This window comes from Macaca nemestrina, chromosome 19 (assembly GCF_043159975.1).
Source record: "Macaca nemestrina isolate mMacNem1 chromosome 19, mMacNem.hap1, whole genome shotgun sequence".
NCBI lineage: Eukaryota > Metazoa > Chordata > Mammalia > Primates > Cercopithecidae > Macaca > Macaca nemestrina.
In genome coordinates, this window is record NC_092143.1 from 44,868,448 (window position 1) to 44,888,146 (window position 19,699).

The 19,699-nt window shown below is 56.2% G+C and overlaps 4 protein-coding genes across 6 annotated transcripts in view; 3 read left to right on the forward strand and 1 right to left on the reverse strand.

Annotated features, from left to right (window-relative positions):
* LOC105489360 (katanin catalytic subunit A1 like 2) overlaps positions 1-19,699 on the reverse strand; it is a 277,022-nt gene that overhangs the window by 164,493 nt on the left and 92,830 nt on the right. The gene's annotated exons all lie outside the window — the stretch shown is intronic.
* LOC139360142 (elongin-A3-like) lies at positions 3,175-5,043 on the forward strand. The gene is made up of 2 exons (XM_071085858.1): positions 3,175-4,701; positions 4,861-5,043. The coding sequence occupies exons 1-2, from the start codon at positions 3,175-3,177 to the stop codon at positions 4,996-4,998; spliced, it is 1,665 nt and encodes a 554-aa protein (XP_070941959.1). The 3' UTR covers positions 4,999-5,043.
* LOC139360143 (elongin-A3-like) lies at positions 9,543-11,429 on the forward strand. Its single transcript, XM_071085859.1, has 2 exons — positions 9,543-11,069; positions 11,247-11,429. Exons 1-2 carry the CDS (start codon positions 9,543-9,545, stop codon positions 11,382-11,384), a joined length of 1,665 nt encoding a protein of 554 aa, XP_070941960.1. The 3' UTR covers positions 11,385-11,429.
* On the forward strand, positions 15,939-17,825 carry LOC139360144 (elongin-A3-like). The gene is made up of 2 exons (XM_071085860.1): positions 15,939-17,465; positions 17,643-17,825. Exons 1-2 carry the CDS (start codon positions 15,939-15,941, stop codon positions 17,778-17,780), a joined length of 1,665 nt encoding a protein of 554 aa, XP_070941961.1. The 3' UTR covers positions 17,781-17,825.

Below are 19,699 nucleotides of genomic sequence, written 5' to 3' on the forward strand. Positions count from 1 at the left end.
GCGGGCTGGTAATCACAGGTCCGCGTGCCAGATATGACACACGCGAGCGCACACACACACACACACGCACACACGCCCCCCCCACACACACACACACAGACCCCCTTGCGTATATCTCATTCTTATGGGTGTACCAATAGTGAGGGGCAGAGAGAAAGACACAAAGACCTAAGCCGCAAGGCAAAACCGAGCAAGGGCAGTCCAAGAGATCAAAGTCCTGTGCCCTGGGCTGTCAGCAGAATGGGTGCTGGGAAGCTAGCTTCTGGAAGCAGGCACCTGAGTGGATGCAGGTGCAAGTGAGAAGAGGCCTTCAAGCCTGAAGGACACGTATGGAGACAGGACAGGGAGCCACAGAGACACTGCCCTTAAGGAAGACAGAAAAGCATTCGTTCCGGGGAAGGGGACATGATCCAATCAGCGACGGTGTAAAACTCAGACAAGTCCGGGCACGGTGACCCACGCCTGTAATCCCATCGCTTTGGGAGGTCGGGGCCAGCGGGTCACCTGAGGTCAGGAGTTGGAGACCAGCCTGACCAATATGAGGAAATCCCGTCTCTACTAAAAATACCAAACGCGCTCAGGCTTGCCGGCGAGCGCCTGTAATCCCAGCTACTCAGGAGGCTGAGACAGGAGAATCACTTGAACCCGGGAGGCGGAGTCTGCAGTGAGCCCAGATCCCACCATTGCACTCCAGCCTGGACAACAAAAGCAAAACTCCGTCTCAAAATTAAAAACAAAAACTCGGAAAAGCTCCCCCAGCAAGGGCCGGAGACAATGCCAGTCTCTATTTCTCGACAGCAATTCAAGAGAGAATCTCAGGCGGCCTGCAAACCTCACAAGACAGCAGAACATCCTCCCCAAGGCGGAGAAGCCACATGCTCTTTCTGGAGGTGGAGTAGCCACCGATCACCCTGCAGCCCCTCCCCACTCCCACCGAGAAACCCCAGTCCCTCGCAATCAAATCCACTGGCAACAACCTTTCTTCCTGGAAAACGTTTCCCCTGCCAAGATGGAAAACAAACATGATACAAGCAAATACAACTCAAAACACAAGGAAACAATTGGAGCAAGTTCTAGCCCCTCGTAGCTCCTCGATGCCCCCACAATCACGCTACTGCTGAAAACAGCGGCCGCACCCACTAAACTCATTCATGACTGGAGACCGTGACAAACCGTAGCAGATCACTGCTCCCACCGCGACACTCGCTCTCAAAAAGACACAAAGGAAACAAACCCCACACAAACTATAAACCTACCCCAAACAGAATTCAGAATCCACCGAAGGATCCTGCTGGTATATTACTACACTGACCCAGGGTAGTTCAATTCCCTTCCGACCTATTTACAAACTAATCCTCATTCTGGGAGCTCTGGAAGCGTTGCCAGTATTGCGCTGGGGTCCTCTTCGTGAGGGAGCTGGAAGACTGGAAACACGGCAAGCACATTTCCCTCTTTCTCTACATACCACGGAGGGGTAACACACACACACACACACACACACACACACACACACACACTCTCACACACACACAGAGAGAGAGAGAGAGACAGAAAAGTCATGTGAGAATTTAAAAAGTAAGCCAAACCGCCATGGACAGCAGAAACAATAGCTGACATCATAGACATTTCAAATGGTTCTGTTTGCCTCATTCTGACTGAAAGATTAGAGTGGAATTCGGCTGCCCAAACCGTGGCACCAACATCACCTGCAGGCCAGAGCAAGCCTTTCTGAGGAGATTTTAAACAGCCGGTGGGAGCAAGATCCTGAAGCGTTTCTTCCAAGACTGCTAACAGGAGATGAAACGTGGCTCTGCCGGCAGGATCCTGAAGACCAAGCACGAGGCCGTGGCTACCAAGAGGTGGCAGCGCTCCATTCAAAGCCACAGAGGAGCAGTCAAGAGCAGAGGTCATGGCCACCGTTTGGGGGGGATGCCAGAGGGATTCGGCTGGTTGACTTTCTGGAGGGCCAAACCGTGATCACATCTGCTCACTAGGAGAGCGCTTTCAGAAAGTCGGCCGCCAAAGCTGGAGCGAGAACAGTCCTCACCAGAGAGTTCTTCTCCACCACGACAATGTTCCTGCTCATGCCTTTCACCCAACAAGGGCAGCTGGGCAAGACTTGCCGCGGGAAATCACGAGGCGTCCACCTTACAGTCCTGATTTGGCGCCTGCTGACTTCTTTTTGTTTCCTAGACTTAGAAAATCTGTAAAAAGCGCCCAGTTTTCTTCAGTTAACGATGGAAAAAAGATTTCATGGAAATCGTCACATTCCCAGGACCCTGGGGGTTTTAGAGGGATGGGCTAGAGGGCGGGGAAAAGACACTGCTTCCAAAAGCGCATTGAACTTGATGGAGCCGATGTTGAGAAGTAAAATACACCTTTTTCATTTTTCTCTCTTAATCCCACTTTTCTACGAATGTTGGCAAGTCCCCTCACGCCACGTCAATCCTAGGTAAAGGGTTGTTATCCTCTGTGGGTTCTTCTTTCTACCATTTTGTCTTGCGGTGTTGTCATTTTCGGTTTTACTCCCAAGAAGATTCAGTCATGTGTCTTTTGGAATCCACAGACGTGGAACCTGCGAACACGGAGGGCCAACGGTAGAACTCAGTGGGGTGTGTCCAGGCTGAAATTAACCTAAACAACTTGTGGGGCACAGCAGGCCACCTGACGTGGACCGTCCTGATTGGCCGCATTTTGCTGACGCAATGATTACGTATCGGGGCGGGGTAGCCCAGGGGCCAAGGGCGGTCAGGGCTTCAGCCCTGGGTGGGCCTGGGGCTGGCTATATAAGGCCGGGCTCTGGCACGGGAGCTCCACTCGGCCTTGGACGGCGCACCGCAGAGGTCACTCCAGGCTGTGGCTCCACATCCCGAGGACCAGAAGCGGGCCTGCTCAGCTGTCTGCAAGGACCGGCGCTCCAGACCAAGTGGCCGGCTGCACCGAGGACTGAGCTTGCTCCAGGTTGCCGTGACTCCACGCCCGAGGCCTGCGGTCTGCGAGGACCAGCGCCCCAGAACCAGTGGCCCGCTGCTCCGAGGACCGAGCTCCCTCCAGGCTGCGACTCCACATCCCGAACCGGGCAGCGAGGACCCGCGACCCCAGACTTCGTGTCCTGCCGCCCCCAGGACAGAGCCGCGACCGCCGGGACAGCCAGGCCTGCACAGCTCTGCTGAGATGGCGGCAGGCTCCACTACGCTGCACGCAGTGGAGAAGCTGCAGGTGCGGCTGGCCACTAAGACGGACCCGAAAAAGCTAGAGAAATATTTGCAGAAACTCTCCGCCTTGCCCATGACGGCAGACATCCTGGCGGAGACTGGAATCAGAAAGACGGTGAAGCGCCTGCGGAAGCACCAGCACGTGGGCGACTTTGCCAGAGACTTAGCGGCCCGGTGGAAGAAGCTGGTGCTTGTGGACCCAAACACCGGGCCTGATGCACAGGACCCCGAGGAGAGCGCTTCCCGAAAGCGCTATGGGGAGGCTCTTCAGGACCAGGAAAAGGCCTGGGGCTTCCCAGAGAACGGGACGGTCCCCAGGAGCCCACCTGACAGTCCTGAGCACAGACGGACAGCACACAGAACACCTCCGGGGCTCCGGAGACCTCACCGAAGGTCTCCCAGTCGCGAGCACAGAGCCCAGAGAAAGCGCCCCAGAAGGGCCCCAGCTGATTCAGGCCCCCATCGGGCCCCTCCATTGCACACCGCTCCCCTCCCGACGCCCGAGGGCCCTGAGCCGGCTGTGCCCGGGAAGCAACCCGGAAGAGGCCACGCTCACGCCGCTCAGGGCGGGCCTCCGCTGGGTCAGGGCTGCCAGGGCCAACCCCAGGAGGAAGCGCTTGTGAGCCACAGCAAGGGGCACAAATCGTCCCGCTGGGCTTCCGCGCAGAAATTGCCTCCTGTCCAGGAAAGCCAGTCAGAGAGGCTGCAGGTGGCCGGCGCTGATTCCGCGGGGCCGAAAACGGTGCCCAGCCATGCCTTGTCAGAGCTCTGGGACCCCTCAGCGGCCTGGATGCAGGCCAACTACGATCTACTTTCCGCTTTTGAGGCCATGACCTCCCAGGAAAAGCCAGAAGCACTCTCCGCACCAACGTTCCAGGAGGAAGCCGCCTTCACTGGACACAGAGTGAATGCAAAGATGCAGGTGTACTCGGGCTCCAGGCCTGCCTGCCAGCCCCAGGTGCTGACGCTGCGCCAGCAGTGCATTCGGGGGCTTAGACACAATCCGGACGCCCTCGGCGACGTGGGAGGGGTCCCCTACTCGGTTCTTGAACCCCTTCCGGAAGGGTGGACGCCTGATCAGCTGTATCGCAGAGAGAAATACAATCACGCACTCGCTGGGGACACAGATGAATTATGGAGGATTCATTGTCTCCAGGACTTCAAGGAAGAAAAGCCACAGGAGCACGAGTCTTGGCGGGAGCTGTATCTGCGGCTTCGGGACTCCCGAGAGCAGCGGCTGCGAGCAGTCACCACGAAAATCCGATCTGCACTTGAAAACAAACCCATCCGCCGACAGACAAAGATGATCTGTTTCAACTCTGGGGCCAAGACGCCTTATGATGCTTCAAGGAGGCAAGAGAAGTCTGCAGGAGCCGCTGACCCCGAAGAGGGAGAGATCAAGCCAGCCCCCAAAGCCGCGGGCAGCAGCCACGTTCCCTCCAGCCGGGGCAGCGTGGGCGGTGGCGATAGGGGCGGTGGCGGCCTGGTGGGCGGCGGGGACGGCGGCCACGGCGGCAGCAGTGGCAGCAGCAGCACGAGCAGCAGCAGCAGCAGCAGCAGCAGCAGCAGCAGCAGCACGAGCAGCAGCAGCACGAGCAGCAGCAGCAGCAGCAGCAGCAGCGTCCTTCACCGGCTCCCTGAGAAGAGGGCCAACCCCTGCCTGAGCAGCAGCAATGAGCGCCCGGCGCCCGCCGCCAAAACCCGGAAACCGGCTGCCAAGAAAGTGGCCCCGCTGATGGCCAAGGCAATTCGAGACTACAAGAGGAGATTCTCCCGAAGATAAACTCAGGACTTGCCTTAGGGTTAAAATCTGGGGGGAGGAGGAACAATGCAAAGTCAATGCGGGTTGGGGAAAGAAACTTCCAGTGGACACCAGAACCTTTGGCTTGGTGCAAAGTTGAGCCTCTGCATTCTGCAGGTGTCAAGTGCTGGCCCTGTGATTTTGCCTCCCACACCCAGCCACTGCCTCCCTGCTTGGAGGCCACCTCAGAATTCAGAAGATGGGAACGCATTCGGGTCAACTCTACTTTGGCTGTTCACTGATCGTTTTTTGTTTTTTGTTGTTTTGAGACGGAGTCTCGCTCTGTCGCCCAGGCTGGAGTACAGTGGTGCCGTCTCAGCTCACTGCAAGCTCTGCCTCCCGGGTTCACGCCATTCCCCTGCCTCAGCCTCCCTGTAGCTGGGACTACAGGCGTGCACCACCACGCCCCGCGAAGTTTTTGTATTTTTTAGTAGAGACGGGGTTTCACCGTGTGAGCCAGGATGGTCTCGATCTCCTGACCTCGTGATCCGCCCGCCTCGGCCTCCCAAGGTGCTGGGATTACAGGCGTGAGCCAGCGCGCCCGGCCACTGATCTTTTTCTAATTAACGACCTAGTTGCAATCATAAACTAGGTACCACATGTGAGATTTCCGTTTTTCCTTTCTTTTGAAATCAGCGAGTACATGAGGACTTCTTAGACACAAACTCTCAATCTGTTAGTTGGCACTGATAACTGCCACTCCATAAAATGTTTTGTGGTTGTCGTTGCTGTTGTTTTGTTTTAAAGAAACGGCCGGGCATGATCCTGTAATCGTGAGCCATCCTCCTTTGGGAGGCCGAGGAGGGCAGATGGCTTGAGCCCACAGGGTGGAGACCAGCCTGGGCCAAATGGAGAAACCCCGTCTCCACAAATGATACCACAATTAGCCTGGCGTGGTGGCACGGCCCCTGTGGTCCTCTGGTCCCAGCTTCTTAAAGGACTGAGGTGGCAGGATTGACTGAGCTGGGCGAGCGGAGGTTGCCGTGACCTTTCCTCATTCCACTGCACTCCAGCCTGGGTGACAGAACCAGAGCACGTCTCAAAGAAAACCGCTATTTCTTTGAAGAAAGGAACTATCGGATTTCATGAATAAATGCTAATAACTGGTACGATGGCGAAGTCAAAATAGTTTCACTAAGCACCGCATACAATCATTCCCAATCTTTTCACCCAGAGCCCCTATGAAAGGTTGGCGACACCTTAACCAGCTTATTGAGGTTCTGAATCAAGAAGTCTAAAGCTGCCAATCAGACTTTCTAATTACCATGAGATGACCAGGTTAACAACCTCGAGTTCACCTCATAGGAGCTTCTGCAAGCTTCGGGGAAGGTTTGCATTCCAACTCAGGGCATTTCTTGGCCTCACGCGGGCTGGTAATCACAGGTCCGCGTGCCAGATATGACACACGCGAGCGCACACACACGCACACACGCCCCCCCCCACACACACACACAGACCCCCTTGCGTATATCTCATTCTTATGGGTGTACCAATAGTGAGGGGCAGAGAGAAAGACACAAAGACCTAAGCCGCAAGGCAAAACCGAGCAAGGGCAGTCCAAGAGATCAAAGTCCTGTGCCCTGGGCTGTCAGCAGAATGGGTGCTGGGAAGCTAGCTTCTGGAAGCAGGCACCTGAGTGGATGCAGGTGCAAGTGAGAAGAGGCCTTCAAGCCTGAAGGACACGTATGGAGACAGGACAGGGAGCCACAGAGACACTGCCCTTAAGGAAGACAGAAAAGCATTCGTTCCGGGGAAGGGGACATGATCCAATCAGCGACGGTGTAAAACTCAGACAAGTCCGGGCACGGTGACCCACGCCTGTAATCCCATCGCTTTGGGAGGTCGGGGCCAGCGGGTCACCTGAGGTCAGGAGTTGGAGACCAGCCTGACCAATATGAGGAAATCCCGTCTCTACTAAAAATACCAAACGCGCTCAGGCTTGCCGGCGAGCGCCTGTAATCCCAGCTACTCAGGAGGCTGAGACAGGAGAATCACTTGAACCCGGGAGGCGGAGTCTGCAGTGAGCCCAGATCCCACCATTGCACTCCAGCCTGGACAACAAAAGCAAAACTCCGTCTCAAAATTAAAAACAAAAACTCGGAAAAGCTCCCCCAGCAAGGGCCGGAGACAATGCCAGTCTCTATTTCTCGACAGCAATTCAAGAGAGAATCTCAGGCGGCCTGCAAACCTCACAAGACAGCAGAACATCCTCCCCAAGGCGGAGAAGCCACATGCTCTTTCTGGAGGTGGAGTAGCCACCGATCACCCTGCAGCCCCTCCCCACTCCCACCGAGAAACCCCAGTCCCTCGCAATCAAATCCACTGGCAACAACCTTTCTTCCTGGAAAACGTTTCCCCTGCCAAGATGGAAAACAAACATGATACAAGCAAATACAACTCAAAACACAAGGAAACAATTGGAGCAAGTTCTAGCCCCTCGTAGCTCCTCGATGCCCCCACAATCACGCTACTGCTGAAAACAGCGGCCGCACCCACTAAACTCATTCATGACTGGAGACCGTGACAAACCGTAGCAGATCACTGCTCCCACCGCGACACTCGCTCTCAAAAAGACACAAAGGAAACAAACCCCACACAAACTATAAACCTACCCCAAACAGAATTCAGAATCCACCGAAGGATCCTGCTGGTATATTACTACACTGACCCAGGGTAGTTCAATTCCCTTCCGACCTATTTACAAACTAATCCTCATTCTGGGAGCTCTGGAAGCGTTGCCAGTATTGCGCTGGGGTCCTCTTCGTGAGGGAGCTGGAAGACTGGAAACACGGCAAGCACATTTCCCTCTTTCTCTACATACCACGGAGGGGTAACACACACACACACACACACACACACACACACACTCTCTCACACACACACAGAGAGAGAGAGAGAGACAGAAAAGTCATGTGAGAATTTAAAAAGTAAGCCAAACCGCCATGGACAGCAGAAACAATAGCTGACATCATAGACATTTCAAATGGTTCTGTTTGCCTCATTCTGACTGAAAGATTAGAGTGGAATTCGGCTGCCCAAACCGTGGCACCAACATCACCTGCAGGCCAGAGCAAGCCTTTCTGAGGAGATTTTAAACAGCCGGTGGGAGCAAGATCCTGAAGCGTTTCTTCCAAGACTGCTAACAGGAGATGAAACGTGGCTCTGCCGGCAGGATCCTGAAGACCAAGCACGAGGCCGTGGCTACCAAGAGGTGGCAGCGCTCCATTCAAAGCCACAGAGGAGCAGTCAAGAGCAGAGGTCATGGCCACCGTTTGGGGGGGATGCCAGAGGGATTCGGCTGGTTGACTTTCTGGAGGGCCAAACCGTGATCACATCTGCTCACTAGGAGAGCGCTTTCAGAAAGTCGGCCGCCAAAGCTGGAGCGAGAACAGTCCTCACCAGAGAGTTCTTCTCCACCACGACAATGTTCCTGCTCATGCCTTTCACCCAACAAGGGCAGCTGGGCAAGACTTGCCGCGGGAAATCATGAGGCGTCCACCTTACAGTCCTGATTTGGCGCCTGCTGACTTCTTTTTGTTTCCTAGACTTAGAAAATCTGTAAAAAGCGCCCAGTTTTCTTCAGTTAACGATGGAAAAAAGATTTCATGGAAATCGTCACATTCCCAGGACCCTGGGGGTTTTAGAGGGATGGGCTAGAGGGCGGGGAAAAGACACTGCTTCCAAAAGCGCATTGAACTTGATGGAGCCGATGTTGAGAAGTAAAATACACCTTTTTCATTTTTCTCTCTTAATCCCACTTTTCTACGAATGTTGGCAAGTCCCCTCACGCCACGTCAATCCTAGGTAAAGGGTTGTTATCCTCTGTGGGTTCTTCTTTCTACCATTTTGTCTTGCGGTGTTGTCATTTTCGGTTTTACTCGCAAGAAGATTCAGTCATGTGTCTTTTGGAATCCACAGACGTGGAACCTGCGAACACGGAGGGCCAACGGTAGAACTCAGTGGGGTGTGTCCAGGCTGAAATTAACCTAAACAACTTGTGGGGCACAGCAGGCCACCTGACGTGGACCGTCCTGATTGGCCGCATTTTGCTGACGCAATGATTACGTATCGGGGCGGGGTAGCCCAGGGGCCAAGGGCGGTCAGGGCTTCAGCCCTGGGTGGGCCTGGGGCTGGCTATATAAGGCCGGGCTCTGGCACGGGAGCTCCACTCGGCCTTGGACGGCGCACCGCAGAGGTCACTCCAGGCTGTGGCTCCACATCCCGAGGACCAGAAGCGGGCCTGCTCAGCTGTCTGCAAGGACCGGCGCTCCAGACCAAGTGGCCGGCTGCACCGAGGACTGAGCTTGCTCCAGGTTGCCGTGACTCCACGCCAGAGGCCTGCGGTCTGCGAGGACCAGCGCCCCAGAACCAGTGGCCCGCTGCTCCGAGGACCGAGCTCCCTCCAGGCTGCGACTCCACATCCCGAACCGGGCAGCGAGGACCCGCGACCCCAGACTTCGTGTCCTGCCGCCCCCAGGACAGAGCCGCGACCGCCGGGACAGCCAGGCCTGCACAGCTCTGCTGAGATGGCGGCAGGCTCCACTATGCTGCACGCAGTGGAGAAGCTGCAGGTGCGGCTGGCCACTAAGACGGACCCGAAAAAGCTAGAGAAATATTTGCAGAAACTCTCCGCCTTGCCCATGACGGCAGACATCCTGGCGGAGACTGGAATCAGAAAGACGGTGAAGCGCCTGCGGAAGCACCAGCACGTGGGCGACTTTGCCAGAGACTTAGCGGCCCGGTGGAAGAAGCTGGTGCTTGTGGACCCAAACACCGGGCCTGATGCACAGGACCCCGAGGAGAGCGCTTCCCGAAAGCGCTATGGGGAGGCTCTTCAGGACCAGGAAAAGGCCTGGGGCTTCCCAGAGAACGGGACGGTCCCCAGGAGCCCACCTGACAGTCCTGAGCACAGACGGACAGCACACAGAACACCTCCGGGGCTCCGGAGACCTCACCGAAGGTCTCCCAGTCGCGAGCACAGAGCCCAGAGAAAGCGCCCCAGAAGGGCCCCAGCTGATTCAGGCCCCCATCGGGCCCCTCCATTGCACACCGCTCCCCTCCCGACGCCCGAGGGCCCTGAGCCGGCTGTGCCCGGGAAGCAACCCGGAAGAGGCCACGCTCACGCCGCTCAGGGCGGGCCTCCGCTGGGTCAGGGCTGCCAGGGCCAACCCCAGGGGGAAGCGCTTGTGAGCCACAGCAAGGGGCACAAATCGTCCCGCTGGGCTTCCGCGCAGAAATTGCCTCCTGTCCAGGAAAGCCAGTCAGAGAGGCTGCAGGTGGCCGGTGCTGATTCCGCGGGGCCGAAAACGGTGCCCAGCCATGCCTTGTCAGAGCTCTGGGACCCCTCAGCGGCCTGGATGCAGGCCAACTACGATCTACTTTCCGCTTTTGAGGCCATGACCTCCCAGGAAAAGCCAGAAGCACTCTCCGCACCAACGTTCCAGGAGGAAGCCGCCTTCACTGGACACAGAGTGAATGCAAAGATGCAGGTGTACTCGGGCTCCAGGCCTGCCTGCCAGCCCCAGGTGCTGACGCTGCGCCAGCAGTGCATCCGGGGGCTTAGACACAATCCGGACGCCCTCGGCGACGTGGGAGGGGTCCCCTACTCGGTTCTTGAACCCCTTCCGGAAGGGTGGACGCCTGATCAGCTGTATCGCAGAGAGAAATACAATCACGCACTCGCTGGGGACACAGATGAATTATGGAGGATTCATTGTCTCCAGGACTTCAAGGAAGAAAAGCCACAGGAGCACGAGTCTTGGCGGGAGCTGTATCTGCGGCTTCGGGACTCCCGAGAGCAGCGGCTGCGAGCAGTCACCACGAAAATCCGATCTGCACTTGAAAACAAACCCATCCGCCGACAGACAAAGATGATCTGTTTCAACTCTGGGGCCAAGACGCCTTATGATGCTTCAAGGAGGCAAGAGAAGTCTGCAGGAGCCGCTGACCCCGAAGAGGGAGAGATCAAGCCAGCCCCCAAAGCCGCGGGCAGCAGCCACGTTCCCTCCAGCCGGGGCAGCGTGGGCGGTGGCGATAGGGGCGGTGGCGGCCTGGTGGGCGGCGGGGACGGCGGCCACGGCGGCAGCAGTGGCAGCAGCAGCACGAGCAGCAGCAGCAGCAGCAGCAGCACGAGCAGCAGCAGCAGCAGCAGCAGCAGCAGCACGAGCAGCAGCAGCACGAGCAGCAGCAGCAGCAGCAGCAGCAGCGTCCTTCACCGGCTCCCTGAGAAGAGGGCCAACCCCTGCCTGAGCAGCAGCAATGAGCGCCCGGCGCCCGCCGCCAAAACCCGGAAACCGGCTGCCAAGAAAGTGGCCCCGCTGATGGCCAAGGCAATTCGAGACTACAAGAGGAGATTCTCCCGAAGATAAACTCAGGACTTGCCTTAGGGTTAAAATCTGGGGGGAGGAGGAACAATGCAAAGTCAATGCGGGTTGGGGAAAGAAACTTCCAGTGGACACCAGAACCTTTGGCTTGGTGCAAAGTTGAGCCTCTGCATTCTGCAGGTGTCAAGTGCTGGCCCTGTGATTTTGCCTCCCACACCCAGCCACTGCCTCCCTGCTTGGAGGCCACCTCAGAATTCAGAAGATGGGAACGCATTCGGGTCAACTCTACTTTGGCTGTTCACTGATCGTTTTTTGTTTTTTGTTGTTTTGAGACGGAGTCTGGCTCTGTCGCCCAGGCTGGAGTACAGTGGTGCCGTCTCAGCTCACTGCAAGCTCTGCCTCCCGGGTTCACGCCATTCCCCTGCCTCAGCCTCCCCGTAGCTGGGACTACAGGCGTGCACCACCACGCCCCGCGAAGTTTTTGTATTTTTTAGTAGAGACGGGTTCACCCGTGTGAGCCAGGATGGTCTCGATCTCCTGACCTCGTGATCCGCCCGCCTCGGCCCTCCCAAGGTGCTGGGATTACAGGCGTGAGCCAGCGCGCCCGGCCACTGATCTTTTTCTAATTAACGACCTAGTTGCAATCATAAACTAGTACCACATGTGAGATTTCCGTTTTTCCTTTCTTTTGAATCAGCGAGTACATGAGGACTTCTTAGACACAAACTCTCAATCTGTTAGTTGGCACTGATAACTGCCACTCCATAAAATGTTTTGTGGTTGTCGTTGCTGTTGTTTTGTTTTAAAGAAACGGCCGGGCATGATCCTGTAATCGTGAGCCATCCTCCTTTGGGAGGCCGAGGAGGGCAGATGGCTTGAGCCCACAGGGTGGAGACCAGCCTGGGCCAAATGGAGAAACCCCGTCTCCACAAATGATACCACAATTAGCCTGGCGTGGTGGCACGGCCCCTGTGGTCCTCTGGTCCCAGCTTCTTAAAGGACTGAGGTGGCAGGATTGACTGAGCTGGGCGAGCGGAGGTTGCCGTGACCTTTCCTCATTCCACTGCACTCCAGCCTGGGTGACAGAACCAGAGCACGTCTCAAAGAAAACCGCTATTTCTTTGAAGAAAGGAACTATCGGATTTCATGAATAAATGCTAATAACTGGTACGATGGCGAAGTCAAAATAGTTTCACTAAGCACCGCATACAATCATTCCCAATCTTTTCACCCAGAGCCCCTATGAAAGGTTGGCGACACCTTAACCAGCTTATTGAGGTTCTGAATCAAGAAGTCTAAAGCTGCCAATCAGACTTTCTAATTACCATGAGATGACCAGGTTAACAACCTCGAGTTCACCTCATAGGAGCTTCTGCAAGCTTCGGGGAAGGTTTGCATTCCAACTCAGGGCATTTCTTGGCCTCACGCGGGCTGGTAATCACAGGTCCGCGTGCCAGATATGACACACGCGAGCGCACACACACGCACACACGCACACACGCCCCCCCCCACACAAACACACACACAGACCCCCTTGCGTATATCTCATTCTTATGGGTGTACCAATAGTGAGGGGCAGAGAGAAAGACACAAAGACCTAAGCCGCAAGGCAAAACCGAGCAAGGGCAGTCCAAGAGATCAAAGTCCTGTGCCCTGGGCTGTCAGCAGAATGGGTGCTGGGAAGCTAGCTTCTGGAAGCAGGCACCTGAGTGGATGCAGGTGCAAGTGAGAAGAGGCCTTCAAGCCTGAAGGACACGTATGGAGACAGGACAGGGAGCCACAGAGACACTGCCCTTAAGGAAGACAGAAAAGCATTCGTTCCGGGGAAGGGGACATGATCCAATCAGCGACGGTGTAAAACTCAGACAAGTCCGGGCACGGTGACCCACGCCTGTAATCCCATCGCTTTGGGAGGTCGGGGCCAGCGGGTCACCTGAGGTCAGGAGTTGGAGACCAGCCTGACCAATATGAGGAAATCCCGTCTCTACTAAAAATACCAAACGCGCTCAGGCTTGCCGGCGAGCGCCTGTAATCCCAGCTACTCAGGAGGCTGAGACAGGAGAATCACTTGAACCCGGGAGGCGGAGTCTGCAGTGAGCCCAGATCCCACCATTGCACTCCAGCCTGGACAACAAAAGCAAAACTCCGTCTCAAAATTAAAAACAAAAACTCGGAAAAGCTCCCCCAGCAAGGGCCGGAGACAATGCCAGTCTCTATTTCTCGACAGCAATTCAAGAGAGAATCTCAGGCGGCCTGCAAACCTCACAAGACAGCAGAACATCCTCCCCAAGGCGGAGAAGCCACATGCTCTTTCTGGAGGTGGAGTAGCCACCGATCACCCTGCAGCCCCTCCCCACTCCCACCGAGAAACCCCAGTCCCTCGCAATCAAATCCACTGGCAACAACCTTTCTTCCTGGAAAACGTTTCCCCTGCCAAGATGGAAAACAAACATGATACAAGCAAATACAACTCAAAACACAAGGAAACAATTGGAGCAAGTTCTAGCCCCTCGTAGCTCCTCGATGCCCCCACAATCACGCTACTGCTGAAAACAGCGGCCGCACCCACTAAACTCATTCATGACTGGAGACCGTGACAAACCGTAGCAGATCACTGCTCCCACCGCGACACTCGCTCTCAAAAAGACACAAAGGAAACAAACCCCACACAAACTATAAACCTACCCCAAACAGAATTCAGAATCCACCGAAGGATCCTGCTGGTATATTACTACACTGACCCAGGGTAGTTCAATTCCCTTCCGACCTATTTACAAACTAATCCTCATTCTGGGAGCTCTGGAAGCGTTGCCAGTATTGCGCTGGGGTCCTCTTCGTGAGGGAGCTGGAAGACTGGAAACACGGCAAGCACATTTCCCTCTTTCTCTACATACCACGGAGGGGTAACACACACACACACACACACACACACACACACACTCTCTCACACACACACAGAGAGAGAGAGAGAGACAGAAAAGTCATGTGAGAATTTAAAAAGTAAGCCAAACCGCCATGGACAGCAGAAACAATAGCTGACATCATAGACATTTCAAATGGTTCTGTTTGCCTCATTCTGACTGAAAGATTAGAGTGGAATTCGGCTGCCCAAACCGTGGCACCAACATCACCTGCAGGCCAGAGCAAGCCTTTCTGAGGAGATTTTAAACAGCCGGTGGGAGCAAGATCCTGAAGCGTTTCTTCCAAGACTGCTAACAGGAGATGAAACGTGGCTCTGCCGGCAGGATCCTGAAGACCAAGCACGAGGCCGTGGCTACCAAGAGGTGGCAGCGCTCCATTCAAAGCCACAGAGGAGCAGTCAAGAGCAGAGGTCATGGCCACCGTTTGGGGGGGATGCCAGAGGGATTCGGCTGGTTGACTTTCTGGAGGGCCAAACCGTGATCACATCTGCTCACTAGGAGAGCGCTTTCAGAAAGTCGGCCGCCAAAGCTGGAGCGAGAACAGTCCTCACCAGAGAGTTCTTCTCCACCACGACAATGTTCCTGCTCATGCCTTTCACCCAACAAGGGCAGCTGGGCAAGACTTGCCGCGGGAAATCATGAGGCGTCCACCTTACAGTCCTGATTTGGCGCCTGCTGACTTCTTTTTGTTTCCTAGACTTAGAAAATCTGTAAAAAGCGCCCAGTTTTCTTCAGTTAACGATGGAAAAAAGATTTCATGGAAATCGTCACATTCCCAGGACCCTGGGGGTTTTAGAGGGATGGGCTAGAGGGCGGGGAAAAGACACTGCTTCCAAAAGCGCATTGAACTTGATGGAGCCGATGTTGAGAAGTAAAATACACCTTTTTCATTTTTCTCTCTTAATCCCACTTTTCTACGAATGTTGGCAAGTCCCCTCACGCCACGTCAATCCTAGGTAAAGGGTTGTTATCCTCTGTGGGTTCTTCTTTCTACCATTTTGTCTTGCGGTGTTGTCATTTTCGGTTTTACTCGCAAGAAGATTCAGTCATGTGTCTTTTGGAATCCACAGACGTGGAACCTGCGAACACGGAGGGCCAACGGTAGAACTCAGTGGGGTGTGTCCAGGCTGAAATTAACCTAAACAACTTGTGGGGCACAGCAGGCCACCTGACGTGGACCGTCCTGATTGGCCGCATTTTGCTGACGCAATGATTACGTATCGGGGCGGGGTAGCCCAGGGGCCAAGGGCGGTCAGGGCTTCAGCCCTGGGTGGGCCTGGGGCTGGCTATATAAGGCCGGGCTCTGGCACGGGAGCTCCACTCGGCCTTGGACGGCGCACCGCAGAGGTCACTCCAGGCTGTGGCTCCACATCCCGAGGACCAGAAGCGGGCCTGCTCAGCTGTCTGCAAGGACCGGCGCTCCAGACCAAGTGGCCGGCTGCACCGAGGACTGAGCTTGCTCCAGGTTGCCGTGACTCCACGCCCGAGGCCTGCGGTCTGCGAGGACCAGCGCCCCAGAACCAGTGGCCCGCTGCTCCGAGGACCGAGCTCCCTCCAGGCTGCGACTCCACATCCCGAACCGGGCAGCGAGGACCCGCGACCCCAGACTTCGTGTCCTGCCGCCCCCAGGACAGAGCCGCGACCGCCGGGACAGCCAGGCCTGCACAGCTCTGCTGAGATGGCGGCAGGCTCCACTATGCTGCACGCAGTGGAGAAGCTGCAGGTGCGGCTGGCCACTAAGACGGACCCGAAAAAGCTAGAGAAATATTTGCAGAAACTCTCCGCCTTGCCCATGACGGCAGACATCCTGGCGGAGACTGGAATCAGAAAGACGGTGAAGCGCCTGCGGAAGCACCAGCACGTGGGCGACTTTGCCAGAGACTTAGCGGCCCGGTGGAAGAAGCTGGTGCTTGTGGACCCAAACACCGGGCCTGATGCACAGGACCCCGAGGAGAGCGCTTCCCGAAAGCGCTATGGGGAGGCTCTTCAGGACCAGGAAAAGGCCTGGGGCTTCCCAGAGAACGGGACGGTCCCCAGGAGCCCACCTGACAGTCCTGAGCACAGACGGACAGCACACAGAACACCTCCGGGGCTCCGGAGACCTCACCGAAGGTCTCCCAGTCGCGAGCACAGAGCCCAGAGAAAGCGCCCCAGAAGGGCCCCAGCTGATTCAGGCCCCCATCGGGCCCCTCCATTGCACACCGCTCCCCTCCCGACGCCCGAGGGCCCTGAGCCGGCTGTGCCCGGGAAGCAACCCGGAAGAGGCCACGCTCACGCCGCTCAGGGCGGGCCTCCGCTGGGTCAGGGCTGCCAGGGCCAACCCCAGGGGGAAGCGCTTGTGAGCCACAGCAAGGGGCACAAATCGTCCCGCTGGGCTTCCGCGCAGAAATTGCCTCCTGTCCAGGAAAGCCAGTCAGAGAGGCTGCAGGTGGCCGGTGCTGATTCCGCGGGGCCGAAAACGGTGCCCAGCCATGCCTTGTCAGAGCTCTGGGACCCCTCAGCGGCCTGGATGCAGGCCAACTACGATCTACTTTCCGCTTTTGAGGCCATGACCTCCCAGGAAAAGCCAGAAGCACTCTCCGCACCAACGTTCCAGGAGGAAGCCGCCTTCACTGGACACAGAGTGAATGCAAAGATGCAGGTGTACTCGGGCTCCAGGCCTGCCTGCCAGCCCCAGGTGCTGACGCTGCGCCAGCAGTGCATCCGGGGGCTTAGACACAATCCGGACGCCCTCGGCGACGTGGGAGGGGTCCCCTACTCGGTTCTTGAACCCCTTCCGGAAGGGTGGACGCCTGATCAGCTGTATCGCAGAGAGAAATACAATCACGCACTCGCTGGGGACACAGATGAATTATGGAGGATTCATTGTCTCCAGGACTTCAAGGAAGAAAAGCCACAGGAGCACGAGTCTTGGCGGGAGCTGTATCTGCGGCTTCGGGACTCCCGAGAGCAGCGGCTGCGAGCAGTCACCACGAAAATCCGATCTGCACTTGAAAACAAACCCATCCGCCGACAGACAAAGATGATCTGTTTCAACTCTGGGGCCAAGACGCCTTATGATGCTTCAAGGAGGCAAGAGAAGTCTGCAGGAGCCGCTGACCCCGAAGAGGGAGAGATCAAGCCAGCCCCCAAAGCCGCGGGCAGCAGCCACGTTCCCTCCAGCCGGGGCAGCGTGGGCGGTGGCGATAGGGGCGGTGGCGGCCTGGTGGGCGGCGGGGACGGCGGCCACGGCGGCAGCAGTGGCAGCAGCAGCACGAGCAGCAGCAGCAGCAGCAGCAGCACGAGCAGCAGCAGCAGCAGCAGCAGCAGCAGCACGAGCAGCAGCAGCACGAGCAGCAGCAGCAGCAGCAGCAGCAGCGTCCTTCACCGGCTCCCTGAGAAGAGGGCCAACCCCTGCCTGAGCAGCAGCAATGAGCGCCCGGCGCCCGCCGCCAAAACCCGGAAACCGGCTGCCAAGAAAGTGGCCCCGCTGATGGCCAAGGCAATTCGAGACTACAAGAGGAGATTCTCCCGAAGATAAACTCAGGACTTGCCTTAGGGTTAAAATCTGGGGGGAGGAGGAACAATGCAAAGTCAATGCGGGTTGGGGAAAGAAACTTCCAGTGGACACCAGAACCTTTGGCTTGGTGCAAAGTTGAGCCTCTGCATTCTGCAGGTGTCAAGTGCTGGCCCTGTGATTTTGCCTCCCACACCCAGCCACTGCCTCCCTGCTTGGAGGCCACCTCAGAATTCAGAAGATGGGAACGCATTCGGGTCAACTCTACTTTGGCTGTTCACTGATCGTTTTTTGTTTTTTGTTGTTTTGAGACGGAGTCTGGCTCTGTCGCCCAGGCTGGAGTACAGTGGTGCCGTCTCAGCTCACTGCAAGCTCTGCCTCCCGGGTTCACGCCATTCCCCTGCCTCAGCCTCCCCGTAGCTGGGACTACAGGCGTGCACCACCACGCCCCGCGAAGTTTTTGTATTTTTTAGTAGAGACGGGGTTTCACCGTGTGAGCCAGGATGGTCTCGATCTCCTGACCTCGTGATCCGCCCGCCTCGGCCTCCCAAGGTGCTGGGATTACAGGCGTGAGCCAGCGCGCCCGGCCACTGATCTTTTTCTAATTAACGACCTAGTTGCAATCATAAACTAGGTACCACATGTGAGATTTCCGTTTTTCCTTTCTTTTGAAATCAGCGAGTACATGAGGACTTCTTAGACACAAACTCTCAATCTGTTAGTTGGCACTGATAACTGCCACTCCATAAAATGTTTTGTGGTTGTCGTTGCTGTTGTTTTGTTTTAAAGAAACGGCCGGGCATGATCCTGTAATCGTGAGCCATCCTCCTTTGGGAGGCCGAGGAGGGCAGATGGCTTGAGCCCACAGGGTGGAGACCAGCCTGGGCCAAATGGAGAAACCCCGTCTCCACAAATGATACCACAATTAGCCTGGCGTGGTGGCACGGCCCCTGTGGTCCTCTGGTCCCAGCTTCTTAAAGGACTGAGGTGGCAGGATTGACTGAGCTGGGCGAGCGGAGGTTGCCGTGACCTTTCCTCATTCCACTGCACTCCAGCCTGGGTGACAGAACCAGAGCACGTCTCAAAGAAAACCGCTATTTCTTTGAAGAAAGGAACTATCGGATTTCATGAATAAATGCTAATAACTGGTACGATGGCGAAGTCAAAATAGTTTCACTAAGCACCGCATACAATCATTCCCAATCTTTTCACCCAGAGCCCCTATGAAAGGTTGGCGACACCTTAACCAGCTTATTGAGGTTCTGAATCAAGAAGTCTAAAGCTGCCAATCAGACTTTCTAATTACCATGAGATGACCAGGTTAACAACCTCGAGTTCACCTCATAGGAGCTTCTGCAAGCTTCGGGGAAGGTTTGCATTCCAACTCAGGGCATTTCTTGGCCTCACGCGGGCTGGTAATCACAGGTCCGCGTGCCAGATATGACACACGCGAGCGCACACACACGCACACACGCACACACGCCCCCCCCCACACAAACACACACACAGACCCCCTTGCGTATATCTCATTCTTATGGGTGTACCAATAGTGAGGGGCAGAGAGAAAGACACAAAGACCTAAGCCGCAAGGCAAAACCGAGCAAGGGCAGTCCAAGAGATCAAAGTCCTGTGCCCTGGGCTGTCAGCAGAATGGGTGCTGGGAAGCTAGCTTCTGGAAGCAGGCACCTGAGTGGATGCAGGTGCAAGTGAGAAGAGGCCTTCAAGCCTGAAGGACACGTATGGAGACAGGACAGGGAGCCACAGAGACACTGCCCTTAAGGAAGACAGAAAAGCATTCGTTCCGGGGAAGGGGACATGATCCAATCAGCGACGGTGTAAAACTCAGACAAGTCCGGGCACGGTGACCCACGCCTGTAATCCCATCGCTTTGGGAGGTCGGGGCCAGCGGGTCACCTGAGGTCAGGAGTTGGAGACCAGCCTGA

Bases quoted from the DNA above. Each gene is read 5' to 3' on its own strand.
- LOC139360142 (XM_071085858.1), top strand. From the start codon at position 3,175: ATGGCGGCAGGCTCCACTACGCTGCACGCAGTGGAGAAGCTGCAGGTG. The intron at 4,702-4,860 runs GTGGGCGGCGGG...CTCCCTGAGAAG, and splicing joins ATAGGGGCGGTGGCGGCCTG to AGGGCCAACCCCTGCCTGAG.
- LOC139360143 (XM_071085859.1), top strand. From the start codon at position 9,543: ATGGCGGCAGGCTCCACTATGCTGCACGCAGTGGAGAAGCTGCAGGTG. The intron at 11,070-11,246 runs GTGGGCGGCGGG...CTCCCTGAGAAG, and splicing joins ATAGGGGCGGTGGCGGCCTG to AGGGCCAACCCCTGCCTGAG.
- LOC139360144 (XM_071085860.1), top strand. From the start codon at position 15,939: ATGGCGGCAGGCTCCACTATGCTGCACGCAGTGGAGAAGCTGCAGGTG. The intron at 17,466-17,642 runs GTGGGCGGCGGG...CTCCCTGAGAAG, and splicing joins ATAGGGGCGGTGGCGGCCTG to AGGGCCAACCCCTGCCTGAG.